Below are 14,086 nucleotides of genomic sequence, written 5' to 3'. Positions count from 1 at the left end.
GTATTCTTGAATATAGAATGGAATACTGGGCTAAGGCAGGTAGGCACCTTAGTGGGTGCATCTACTCGTGCAGTTAATGCGAAGCAATACACTCTGAAGCAGTTTGAGCCAGAGTAAAGTACTCCCAGGCACAGCGTCTACATGTGTGCCTGGGACAGCAGCAGTTTGAGCTGGGGCAGAGCAGGCCCCTGGCTGGCTGGGCTGACTGGGAGCAATTTACACCCCTGGTCAGCATCTACATGTGCATTTCAGTGCAGTAAATAGTTCTTCATAATACAGTATTGTCCCTGACAGTGCTTACAGCAGAATTAATTAGTTTACTGTGCTGTAATACTGGTGCACTTGTAGCCGTTGACTTTGCTGCATGTAGATGCACCTAGTGGGAGCTCAGGCTGGGAGATAAGGATCTCCTAGTGCTGGCCCTGTGGTTGTGGAGCTGGCGCTGGGAGCTTCCTGCTGGCAGGGCTGGGGAACCTGTTCCTCACCCAGTTGCATGATCGTGGAGCTGAGCAGGGAACAGGCTTTCCAGCCTCTACCCCACAATCACTCAGAACTGTCCCCATCGGGGCAGGTCCCAGCCACATGCCCTGATCAGGCGATTGAGGCACTGGGCCTGGAAAGAACTGCAGGGGTGGGGCCGGTCCTAGCCCTCTGCCCTGATTTGCCAGTGGGGCAGCTAGCTGGTGGGGATTCCTCACCCAGCTGTGGGCTCGCTGCTAGCTGCCCCACTGGTAAATAGGGGCAGGAGGCTGGGACCTGCCCCTCCCCTGCAGCTCTTTCCAAATCCCTTGCCCCTGATCAGGGAGCTGGGGGCAGGAGCTCCCTCCTGCCAGGGCAGGGGGATGTTGTCCCCTACCCCGGCAGCAGGCAGCTGCCTGGGGGCAGGGAGCAGTGTCCCAGCCCTGGTCAGGAGATGGCTGTCTCCTGGCTCAGTGTTCCCTGCCAGACCCTGGGCTAGCACCCTCATTACAGAGCCCCAGGAAGCAGAAGCAGTTTGTTGCCATTAGCAGAAAATCTGCTCCTGCCTCCCTGGACTTGTGGACTCCTGCCCAGGAGCATTTACTCACGAGTAGTTTACTTGCAAGTGAACTGCTCCCAGATCCAGTGCATGTATAGACGCCCAGTGGGTGCATCTACACGTTCATTAATTTGCTGTTGCTTAATAGCATGGGTTTTGCCTGGCACGCTACTACACAGTGTTATTAGGCTACTGTGTAGTTAGTGTCTCATGTAGATGCACCCAGTACCTTTTAAAATCTAGCACTAAGTCGGTATTTGCCAGGCTGTTATACAAATCAGTGTGTGTATTCAGTTGAAAATACAGCAAGTGGTTGTGTGTGTATTTGAAGCTTTTGTAGAAAATAAATATATTGTATTTCAGAGTGTGATGTCATGATAATCTGTATTGCTAGAGAATAGAAGTAAAATTTTATAGTTGTAACCTAAATTATGCCACCCCCTGACTTAGTACTTTTAAATTTTAACCAGGGAAATTTAAAGTAGTTCTTCATATGGAATGAATTAATAAGCTGAGTGGCAGTTATCCAGTGTTAACATTGAAGTGGATTTTTTTTTTTTTTTGTCTAGGAGGGGATATAGGACTCTGACCTCCCACTGATTGCATTCCTTCAATTCTTTTCTTTAAAGCATAGTTTAGTATTTATTTTTCTGAAGGGCTAACCAGATGAAGAAAAGCAAATGGTTTTGCTCGTGTATTCTGTCTTTTTTTTCTCAAGTTTCTTTTTCTAAATATGGGAGTCGACCAGTGTTGTCCAATCAGCAGTCATCTACTGCTTAGTGAAAATCGTTGTTGTTTTAGGCAGGTCCAGAATGTCTGCAGTGTGAAGAGGAGTGTACCAAACCACGACCACCTGGCTGTCCTCACCGATGCATCTTGCCATGTCATCCTGGGGAGTGTCCACCATGTATTCAAATGCTGAAAATAAAGTGTCACTGCAAACTCTTAAACCTGTATATTGAGTGCATGTAAGTAGATAACGCTTGGAATCAGTTCTGAAAACAGATATTGCTACTTGCTTGCAGGAAGCATTTGTAATGTATTTTTTCTTTTAACTTCATGTGAAGGCTACATAACCAGTAAGAGGTCCTAAAAAAAAAAAAAAAAAAAAGCAGCATTACAAATATCAATTTAGTTTCAGTACTTTCAAATCTGACTCACTATCATGGTTTAATATACTGGTATTCAGGCTCTCATTGTGTGTTAAGGTCACAATTGATTTCTGCCTATGGTTGAATTTTTGTAATGTTTGACACAAATGGATGTTGTCTTTCAAAGTTTTAGGATACATGTGTTTATACAAAAATACCAGGATTGATAAAGACCTTTTTAAAACTAAAGTTCTGTAATAAGTTCCTTATGCTATATACAAATATAAACTTGTGAAAAAAACCTCCTTTTGAACTTTTTCCATTTTTAAGACATTGACTTTTTTATTGGAAAACTTGAAAGATTTCATTTACTACGATCATAGGTATGATCACTCTCAAGTCACAGCCTTCCAATATGAGATGGTCTACTCCCATTAGACTTCAACCAGTGACATGTTCTGTCTTCCATGCAGCGTGAATGGGGAAGCAGTGCCTTTACCTACCTATTCATTTGTGACTGCTTGCTGATGAATTTCATTTGGTTGCTCCCCTGAGCTATTCACCTCTTTGGTTGAGCTGTTTTTTATTATTTATTTATTGGTTGTTATTTGACTGGTAGTAATTTGGATTCACAAATTATCTTTAGAGTTTATTGACCAAGCTACCTTTTTATACCAGATTTTATTAATATAGGGTGATGGTCCTGATGGTCTGGACTTATTTGAGTTTTATCTCCACCTTTGTGTATCTCATTCATTCAACAGTCATATGGTCATCCCGTTAGTGCTGTTTTTCATATTCTGTATCTAAAGCCAATAAGGGTTTTCTTGAAGCGGGCCTCAGAGGGCTTGGAGACCATTCAGATTTGATGGTATTAATTTTTTGCTGTAACCTAGCTTGTGCAAAACTTGTATTATTTTTTGCTGGGATGTTACAGTGAGAGACTATCTATGTCATGGATTTTGTGCTTAGAGAAGGAACTGGCTCCCAGGGCTTTTGGGGTTTTTTGTTTTGTTTGCATCTGTAGTATCTTTTTTTTTTTTTTTTTTTTTTTCAAAACAGGCCAAATTCTCCTACTTTACATTTTCACTTATTTGGGGTAGTTCTTTGTTTTGAAATTAGATTTTGTTCAGCTGGCTCTTTTTTTTTTTTTTTTTTTACTTCAGTGAGGCTTTTCTGTGTTGATTATCTCCTGGTCATCAGGAGATTTATTTGCTGTCCTTTTTAAAAAGAAAAAAAAAACCCTTAAAACCTTCTGGTTGCTTGCTGTATGGTCCCAAATATTGTTTCAAGATTTTCAGCTCACTGTTAGGGTAAGTAAGAAGAACCTGAAGGTTAGAGTTGCCCCATCCTTCTTACCATCTTACAGGAGCAGGAGGTGAAATGTGGTGCACAGATTTATTCTTTGTTTTCTTTTTGGCTTTTCCAGAAGCTGTTTAGTGTTTAGTAATGAGAACTGTGATACCTTTAAGGAAGGAAAAATTACTTACCTTATAATTCTTCTTTGAAGATAACTTCTCATTTTTACTTGCTAGCTTGAGTGCTTTTGGGGATGCTCTTATTATATGGTGTGTTTGTTGAGACTGTTTCTACAGAAATAGCATTATCCTCAGTTTAGCTTGCTATCTCCCTGTGGGGTTAAGCTTTTATCTTAGCATATGCTTGTACTTGAACCTTTTGCTCAGGAAAAGGAAATGGCACTTGAAGGAACCAGTGGACTATTTAACTCAAGCCACAGACAGAATGTAACACTTGTTAATGCATGGTGGAGCAGTCCTCAGAAGTCATTAGCATGGAGGTTTCCAGCTTATGTCATGCTGGGAATTTGACCCTTCTGAAGTAAACTTCCAAAGAAATAGAAATAAAAAAAATCTATTCCATCTCATTAGGTGCTCACACCTGTTAGTTACTATACATAGTTATTTTGTGTCTGACAACCTTTAAATGGTTGAGTCATTCTTCAATGAGACACAAAAATAGGTCCAACTTTTAATCTTCTGACCTTAAAGTATCTCCAGAATTATTATGGGAGTGTTTTTGGTATACAAACATCAGCCAATGTTTTAAAATACTTATTGATATAATAAGTATATTAGGAGGAAAGAATCATAGACTTATGATATTCATTTAGCTACTTACCCTTGATTACAGTGAGGTAACAGGCATGTAAAGTAAATCCTGTAAGTAGCAGTAACTTTTTAAAAGAAATTATGTAGTTTCATATCTTTATCATTTTTTTTTTTTTTTTGAGCTTTAAATAATTTTCTTGGGCTTGTGACTTTTGATTTAGAGCACATTAACGTTTTATATTATTACTGTTATGAATTGCTCATGTCTAATTATTTGGTACTAATATTATAGTACCTGCTATGCCAATTCTATTTCTTTCTTTTTCATTAAATAAGAGGACCAGATAAAATAGCTGTAAAAGAAAATTAGGCTCTTTTGAATTGTAATCAGTCAAGTTCCACTAGAACATATTGCAGAATTGTAATTATAGAGGTTTGTAGAAACTTTTTCAAAGACATTAGAACCACAAGGAACAAATACAGTCATCTAGTTTGACCCTCCTGTGTAACATAGGTAATAAGACCTCTTGCAGCAAGTGCTGCATCAAGCCTGTTAACTTCTGGTTGAGCAACAGGATGTCTTTTTAGAAAGATATCCAGTTTTGATGCTTTCAGTACTGCCTATGGTTGGAGACCAGACTGTGACTGCCCCTTTATTAGCTAAGTTTTTAATTTTCTTTATGAAAGTATTTAGTTGGCTCTGCGTGCGTATGTGTTTTTAGCATTAGTTTAGATCAGGGCTGGGCAAAATACAGCCCGTGGGCTGGATCTGGCCCACAGCAGGTCTTTGTCCAACCTGCAGGGGGTCCTTTGGTCCCCTGGCGCAGGCACCATCCAGCCATGGGGCATCCTGCCACCTCTGGGCATGCAGCAAAGGGCACACTGCTTTTCTAGGCAGCCCAGGTGACAGGAGGCTCCTTCCAGCTGCTGCCACCACTGGCCTCAGCCCTGTGGTACTGGTGGGGACCCACGCTGCAAAGCTCCGACCCTGTGTGCCCCACGCCTGCTTTGAGTTCACTCGCCTAGGCTCAGCATGGCAGCGTGGGACAGAAGCTGCTGCTCAGCACAGGGTAAAAGTGGCCCCTCCCCCTCCCATTGCTGGCACTTCCTATTACATCTGCCCGGAGCCCACACAGGGTTGCCATGCATCTATGCTGTGTTACTGCCACCTCTGGGCCCAGAGCAGGTGTGGGGTGTGCGGGGTTGGGGCTGTGCAGTGCAGGTCCCCACTGATACTGCGGGGCTGTGGCTGGTGGCAGCTGGAAGGAGCCACCACTGCCTGGGCTACCTAGGAAGTCAGTCCAGCTGTGGAGCTGCCCCAGCCTCACTGCGTGCCCAGTGGGTGGCAGGACACATCATGGATTGGCAACACGGGGTGGGCCAGGTCAGGGCCGTGCGCCGGTTCCAGATAATCTGCTCTGGTGGGGGTGAGTCTGGAGTAGTTGTGAGGCACGCTGGGGCTGTGCGCTGCTGGCGGTGGCAAGGAGGTGCTTAAGGGTGCTCAGACTCTGGGCTGTGGCGGGGTGCCGGTGCTAACCGGTTCAGGGGTGTTTGCATGGGGTGTCCCATGCACATCCCCCACCCCACACCTGCAAACCTTCTCCCACAAGCCCCACAACCACACCCTCTCCCACACACAATCACACACCCCACAAACACTGCACCCACTTACAGCATCCTCTACACACACCCCCTTGTCCCTCACACATGTGCCTCTGGGGGGAGCTCTGCTCACTGCTACATACCCAAAGCTCCCTCCCCCTCCACAAACCCCATACCCACCCATACACACACATTCCCACAAACACTCCCCCCACAAATCCTTCATACCCATCCACCCACCTCCACACACACACACAGAGCCCCCCACAAACCCCATACCCACCCCTCCATACTCCCCTACAATATACAAGAATAAGATTTCCTTTTGAGCTATTATGCAATCACCTCTATATACACCACACAAACACACAAATCAGGACAAAATAAAATTAAAATATGTTATTGTTAACGTTTGATTTTTAGTATACAATTTTTTTTTTTCCAGTGCCAAGATGGTGAACCCCCTTCCCAAAAGGAGTACTTCTGGGGGCAAGGTGAGGGACTTCTGGTGGCAAAAGTCAGGGGTTAGGGGGTGGGACTTCTGGTCCCAAGATGGTGATTGAGGGCAGGGCACCTGTCAATGGGTGGGACTACCCTTGCAGCCCTTGACAGCTTGCCAGAACTCGTTAAGCAGCCCTCCACCCAAAATAAGTGCATGCCCCTGGTTTAGGTCAAGGGTACCAAGCTCATTTAGCCCTGTGAGCTATATGACACATATGGGTCCGGTCTCTGGGTTGGATCAGGCCACAGACCAACCCTATATCCTGTGTGGGGCCAGTCTGAGACCTGCAGGCATCATTGGGGACCAGGTCCACCCTGAGAACAGCCCTGGTTTAGATGTTTGAGAAATGTAGCTCTGTGCCTTCCCATTCACCAGTTTGATTTTCTTTTTTAAGAGATAAAAAGGTATTCACCTAATATTACAGGCAGCTTTGAAGTAAAAGAAAAAAACTCAAATAACCCACTGACTGTAAGCTACTGACATATGAAGCATGTCTTTTTATTCAATACTTGCATCTTTCTCCTATAGAAATCTCTGGGATAAACTGTTTTCTTGCTCTGTTCTCCCTCCCCCCGTTCTCCTCTCACTTCCCCCCAGTACGGATTGCCATAAATTGTGCTGGAAGTGCCCCCTGCAGTGGTTCCTTTTAATATTTTTCATTTTGCTGCTTGCCTCCCTCCTTGCTCCTGATTGGTGGAGGGGCCCTGCTGATCACTGGGGAAGCAAAATCTGTGACATATTTAAAACCTCCACCAACTGGGCAGGTAGGAGCAAGCAGTGAAATGGGAAGATTAAAGAAGCTGCTGTGGGGGGCACTTCCAGTGCAATTTATGGGGGTCCCTACCCTCCAGTCTTGATGCTTGCAGTCTGTGTAAAAGTTCTCTTACCTGTTGTATTTAGATTACCATCATCCAGTAAGTTTCCACAGTACAAATAGAGACTATCTGTTTAATCACATCTGTGGAAACCTCGGTGTAAGGGGGGATATTAACTCTTGAATATAGGCAGAGGGCATTCAGGATGCACATGCCTTGGAGACTGACTGGTTCAAAGAGGCATGAACTTTTGTAAGTGATAGCCTACTTTGTCAGATGCTATTTTTAGTAGTACAAACCAGAATAGAATAACACAAACATATGTGCAAGTTCAAAATTATCTTGTGATTTGTGGTTCTTAATGTATATGTCCTTTTGGATGCCACGGGAGCACCCGAGTGACTAGAAGTGTCTGTCAGGGGTGCATGTACACCACATTTCACTTCCTGCTCCTATAAGAGGGTAAGAAGAATGGGGCATCTGCAGCCTACCCTCAGTTTCTTTTTACTGCCTGTGAGTGAGATGGAAACCAGTGGTGTATTACCCTCTGGACTCTAGCATATGCTGTTTTTTTCCCAAAAGCCTTTTAATAAATTTTAATGCATATTCAATAAAGCCTTTAGTTATCAAAATGATCTCAGTATCTCTTGGATCAAAAAATCTATTGACTAGATCAGAGGTAGGCAACCTTTTCTGGCTGTGGACTAGAATGACCCACCCCAGGGCAGAGGCAGGTGGGGCGGGAGATCAGGTGTAAATACCCCACTGCCACTCGTGCTTGTTCCCATGCTGGCATGGGGAAAGTCCCACATCCGCTAGCTGAGTATAGCTTTTGTGGGATGGATGTGTCTTTCTAGAATGGGACAGTTCCACCTCTTATCCATGCTCTCCTTTGGGAGAGCAGAGAAGCTGGTAGTGATCAGAGGGTTTTTGTGACCAAAAAACCGAATTACTTGAACTCCTGTGGGTACATGTATGGCAACTGTGGTGAATATGCTGCAAGTGTCACAACAAACTTTGGGTTTTCTTTGCAAAATGCAATTTGTGATTGAGGACTTTGCCTTTGTAAGAGCCTAAAGCTATTCAGTGAAGGTTGTCATCAGTAATAGACATTAAATGCCTTCAACTCTTTGAATGAATTCTATGTAAGTATAAAATGCTTTGTAAAAGTCTGGTGTTCCAAACAACAAAATGGGTTAAAAAAAAATAAGATAAAAAAGTGCCACAGAACAACATCAATGGCCTGAGCAAATTTTTATCTGAAATGCAAGATGCCTTGTTCATTGTGAGGTGCAGATGAATCCATAGGGGAAAAGAATGCCAGACAACCTTTAAAACAAAACTTTCCAAACTTGACTAAAAAAAGGAATAAGGGGAAGTTTCATTATGCTTCAGAAGTGAATTAAGAAAAATAAATGCCTGCTCATGGAGGTTCTGAATTGCATATGTTAAATATCCCATGCAAACTTCTCGTTACATTACTGAAGCAGTGCAATCTACCTGGGGCTAATGCTAGTGAAGATGGCGGTCATTATAAATTGCTATGTAGCAGAAAGTAAAAACTGTTCTCAAATAAGTCTTAGTTGGGAAAGCTACTGTTGGATAAAACCTGTGGCAACTGAAGCTATATCTGTGTACAGTGCAAAAAATATTAAATAATTAGACTTGTTTTTTTATTTATTTTTTGTTTCAGTTTTTGTTACAAATTCATTTTTTTTTTTTTTCTTTTTAACAGAAAAATAACTTGTGCTGACTTGAAAGAAAAGGACCTCCTTACTTCTTGCCAAAATCAGTGTCCAAAAGAGGTAATCTGCAGTGGTAAAGTAATGTTCTTTGTTCAGGCCTTTTGAGGAAGCAGTGTTTTTCATCTGCCGCCTTTTTTTGGATTGTCATTCCTTGCTTTCATAAATTTAGGTACTTGTGTGGGAAATATCTGGGAGGGGGCTACATGTTGCAATTTCTTCCACCCATACCCCACTACAGGCAATACAGGTTTTCAATGTGAAAAAAACAGGTATGATACAGGCAGGGAGATCACAGGTAGGTACTGATTTTCTCATGTACAGTGCACACCTTCCCCTCCCCCACAAGCATTGCCATATTGGCAGCTGCATGACACATACACTGTCTCCTGGTGTGCCGCTTCTCCAGCAAAGAAAGCAGCTTCTCTGCTTAAAACGCACACTGCAAAGTCGTGCATTGAACCTCTCTCAGCCTTGTAGCTTGTGCCTGAAGCAGCAGGTGAGCTGTTAGTAGTATCTTTATGAGGCTTGCTATGTGGAAACAACACTTTATTTATAGGAACTTATATAAAGAACTACTTATAGGAAAGCTAACAGTCTTTCTACTGTCTTTGCAAGGGGCTAGAGCCTAACCTTGTGTGACCTACAATAAGTTGTCCTCCTGGAAACTTAGACTATCCAGGAAGTGTGGCATCTGAGAAGATAGCTTGGATGAGGCAACTTGCACCAGGAACTTATGGGTGTCACACTTCCTTGATGCTCTGTGTTCCCAGGAGGATTTACTTTGCCATACGGTCAGCTGTGATTCTGGAAAAATAATTTTTCCGAAAACAAGGTGTGTATTTCATTTGGGGGTGTCTTATATATAAGAAAATTGCTATTTTGTTTCAAAAGAAGGAGGGTAGCAGAGAAGGAATAATCTCTCCTACCTTTTCCTCTGCCTAATATAAAAAGCATCCCAGGTTGTTAGCCTGTTTGTCATTATGGGAGAAAACAATCCACACTGTTCGCACAAGACCAGTTTAAGGGTGCTGACAGATGTGTAACTCCCTGGTCTAACTCGTGGTGCTTCACAGAAAGTGCCATGAGTTAGACTGACCCTCTGGCAGTGCGGAGTTCTGCCCCTCGCTGCTGCCAGGTGGGCAGGGGTGCCTTGCCAGAGTGGTGTGGGGCTCACAGAGGCAAGGAGCTTCCTTGCCCAGTCCTGCTTTGCTGTGCCATACCAGGTCTTGCCTGCTGGGCTGTGGAGGCAGCAGGACAGGGAGCCCCAAGCCTGCAGCGGGCAGCCTTCCCCCCGCCCTCCCCCATGGGCTCTGCTCCAGCTGTGCCGCCTTTAGGGGAGGAGAAGCTGGGCTCTATACTGTGCTTCCCACTCAGGGCCATGGGTGGCAGCCGGGGCTTGGACTCTGCTGCGGGGTACAGGGGACTCTGGACCCGGGTCCCTGGCAGGGCTGGGGTGGAGGGAGGACAGGGCTGTGGGTGGGGAGTGCAGGGCACCGGCAGGGGGCAGAGGTTGGGGAATGAGTTGTACCTGCAGGGCTGGGAGGCTGTGGCTTGGGGTTGAGGGGCCTGGACCTATGATCTGGTGAGCGAAGCGGGTAGGGGGAGCTCTGATTTTTCATGATAAAAACCCAAAATCAAATACCAAAATTTATAGGTATTTAGAATTTATTTTATTTTAATAATTGAGGCATTGGTAGGCTTCCATATTGCTTTAAAATTGTAAATATCAATAAAACACTGTGCTCAATTGATACATACATACATGTATATAGTCTTTGGCTATATATATATGAATTTGCCATTTTTAAATGGAGAAAACCAGGATCCTTTTTTCTCAGTGACTTGTTTATTTGCTTTTAAAAGATGTGTGAATAAGTAAAACAAGTGCAAAATTGAAGAATCAAGTTTGGGAATATTTAATTTCTGCAATCTGCAGAGACTCAGCCAATTGTGGCCCCCTTTGTAGCAAGGTTTAAGTGATTTGGTTCAAGGGTAACGGGCACAAATAGGGTTCTATGGCTTTGGAGGCTTTGAAAACCTGCCTGTCATTTTTTTTTTTCTCAGAATGAAATTGAAAATCTTATGTCATGTATGATTTCAGTGAACCAAGCTACAAGTAGGAACTTGGAAAAGGAACAAAAGTCCTGGAGGAATGTTAGATAAATTTTGAAAATCAAAGCATGACAACTTAAAACAAATTAAATTACTGAATGTAATACATATCTTTTCTAGAGCAGAAATTCTACTTGTCAGGCCACATTGTCAAAATACTGCAATAGACAGTGGGAGATGAATGGTTTAAATGAAAATATTGTCTGAAGGATATCATTAAAAGTCCAGAGCATACTGATAATATAGTAGCAGAGGAAGAAGCAGGCAAATGTTTTCACAATGGGCATTTCATTAGGAAATTAATAGAATGCATTGTGAAATAATTGAGGTTGGATTTCTGCCAACTGTGAAACTGTGGGGTTGGTATTTATACAGGCATTCCAGCTCCCTGGGTGGAGAGTCACACAGCTGTTCAGGCAGGAGGGCTAGAGGACAGCTCCTTGGGTCCCCCTTCTTGAGGGAGCCCCGTTATAAGTAGCTTGCAGACTCCCCTGCAAAACAGAGTAGCTGGAAGAGGCAGCATAACTTGACCTATCCCAGGTGTCCCAGTATGGGGCGAGCTGCAGAGGAATGCCCCCACCTCCCACTCTTGTATAGCTAGGGTGACCACCATCTGTGCCAGGGCTGGGGGCATTTCACCATGACAGGAGCTCCAGAAGGGTTGCAGCCACAGTGCCTCTGCTGCTTGCCCTATGCACAGACCTGGTTCTGTGTATGGAGGCAGTCGCTGTGGATTTCTCCCTGGGTCAGTTCAGGTTGTGGAAAAAACCCCTCAGCCTCTCACAGAATAGGGTAAACCCAGTCTATGTGAGGGGTAGTAGGCAGCACAGCTTGACCTGTAGTAGTCCCCGGGATGGGTTGAGCTGTGGGGAAATGCCCTCCATCCTGTGCACAAATCCAGGTCACCCCTGTTGCCTGCCTAGTAGGGGGAAGATGATGCCCATGGCTGGATCCTTCCCAGAGTCCTGGGATGGTTCAAACCACAAGAGCCTGTTATCTTCTGCACAAAAACACTTAGATGGTTATATGCTGGCTTTTTGTGCCAGAAGGAAGGCATTTTTCCTGATCCAAATCTAATGCCTGTCCATGGCCTCTGTTGCAGTTCACAGTCCAGAATAATAAAGTAATGAAAAGCAATTAATTGAAAGGCAGTATTTTATTTCTTAAGTGCTAGTCTTTAGCCACTACTGTCTTTTTACTTCAGGATTGGTGAAATTTGTAAGAGACTGTATAATATAACAGCTGAATTTTAAGTCTTCTGTTACTTTGGGGAATTATGAAAAACAATTATATTGTCCAGAGCCTTAAAAGATATAACAGGAACTATAAGATCTTGCCAGGTTCCATACTTTGTTTTGGCTACAGTAGTGCAAAATATTCAAAGGACTTCCATAGCCTCTTTCTCTCTCTCTGTCCAGATTTCCTTTCTGCATTAGGGAACAGCAAGGATTTTTATACTGTCACAGATGCCAGTTAAACTTTTTGAAGTACTTTCTTTATTTGGTAGTTATAATCCAATATCCTGTTAGAGGAAACTGTAGTTTTTCCATCAGTAATGACTACTCAGATTCTTTATCCATAATACATTTTAAAATGTTTTGGGGCAGTTCTAAAAAGGATATTTTCCTGAGTTAGACCTTTCTAAGCATGTAGGTTCATAACTGTATATGTAGATCTTTGTTTAAATTGTTTCACTAATGTGCTTGGCTGGTCTGTGTAGTCAGTATTTGTTATGACAGAGATAAGTTTTTAGTTGTATTTTATTCACCATGATTTGATATAGTTTAACTTGTCAGTACCATAATCCTTGTATTTTAAAAAACTATCCTACCTTCTCTTTCTGTTTTTCAGCTGTAGTAGGCTTTGAGCTGCTTAACAGCGATATAGTATAGCATTTGCTTGCAGAGTTTGGGTAAGAGAGGATGAAACAAAGAATATTATTAACCATGTGAGAAATATCGTAAGTGAGAGAAGTTTATAAGGTGTGAGAGAAAAAGGTCAGAAGGCAGCTAAAGGTCACTTAGAGTTTCAGTGGTTTTATACCAGTTAGATCTGGCTTAGGACATGACATAATTTATATATCATGTCATATACCCACGTCGAGTGGGTAAGGTAACTAGTAGGGTGAAAGTGCTAGACTTTAGGAAAGCTGATTTCAATGAACTCAGGCGATTAGTCAAGGACGCACTGCAGAGTAGGAGTTTTGAAGTGATGGGAGCCCAAGAAGGGTGGCTGTGCCTTAAGGAAATGATCCTTCAGGCACAAAGCAAGACGATCCCTGAGCGAGGCAAAAGGGGGAAAGGGGCCAGGAGGCTTCCCTGGCTGACCAGAGAAATCCAGGGCAGCCTAAGGGACAAAAGGGGAGCACATAAAAAGTGGAAACAGGGAGAGATCACCAAAGATGAATATACCTCCTCTGCTCGTGCTTGTAGGGAGGCAGTTAGACGGGCCAAAGCTACCATGGAGCTGAGGATGGCAACCCAAGTAAAAGACAACAAGAAATTGTTTTTTGGATATATTGGGAGTAAAAGGAAGGCCCAGGGAGGAATAGGACCCCTGCTAAATGGGCAGAAACAATTGGTGACGGACAGAGGGGACAAGGCTGAACTCCTCAACGAGTTCTTTGCCTCAGTGTTCCTAAGTGAGGGGCAGGACAAGTCTCTCACTGGGGTTGTAGAGAGGCAGCAGCAAGGCGCCAGACTACCATGCGTAGACCCTGAGATGGTCACTTGGAAGAACTGGATGCCTTTAAGCTGGCAGGCCCGGATGAGCTCCATCCGAGGGTGCTGAAGGCACTGGCCGACATCATTACAGAGCCACTGGCAGGAATATTTGAACACTCGTGGCACACAGGCCAGGTCCCGGAGGACTGGAAAAGGGCCACTGTGGTCCCCAATTTCAAGAAGGGGAGGAAGGAGGACCCGGGCAACTATAGGCCAGTCAGTCTCACCTCCATCCTTGGCAAAGTCTTTGAAAAAATTATCAAGGCTCACATTTGTGAGAGCCCAGCAAGACAAATTATGCTGAGGGGAAACCAGCACGGGCTCGTGGCAGGCAGATCATGCCTGACCAATCTAGTCTCTTTTTATGACCAGGTTACAAAATGCCTGGACACAGGAGGAGGGGTGGATG

General features: G+C 43.8%; 1 protein-coding gene across 1 annotated transcript in view; it reads left to right on the top strand.

Moving 5' to 3' along the window:
* The window catches only part of NFXL1 (nuclear transcription factor, X-box binding like 1), a 93,394-nt gene that overhangs the window by 43,705 nt on the left and 35,603 nt on the right, over nucleotides 1-14,086 (top strand). Inside the window, exons 17-18 of the mRNA XM_006019028.3 lie at nucleotides 1,820-1,986; nucleotides 8,833-8,902. Of these exons, the coding sequence (XP_006019090.1) occupies nucleotides 1,820-1,986; nucleotides 8,833-8,902 (237 nt within the window). The remainder of the gene's footprint in view (nucleotides 1-1,819; nucleotides 1,987-8,832; nucleotides 8,903-14,086) is intronic.

The sequence above is a fragment of the Alligator sinensis genome, unplaced genomic scaffold (assembly GCF_000455745.1).
Source record: "Alligator sinensis unplaced genomic scaffold, ASM45574v1 scaffold134_1, whole genome shotgun sequence".
Taxonomy (NCBI): domain Eukaryota; kingdom Metazoa; phylum Chordata; order Crocodylia; family Alligatoridae; genus Alligator; species Alligator sinensis.
The sequence above is the reverse complement of the archived record's forward strand: the minus strand, read 5'-3'. Positions and strand labels throughout refer to the sequence as shown.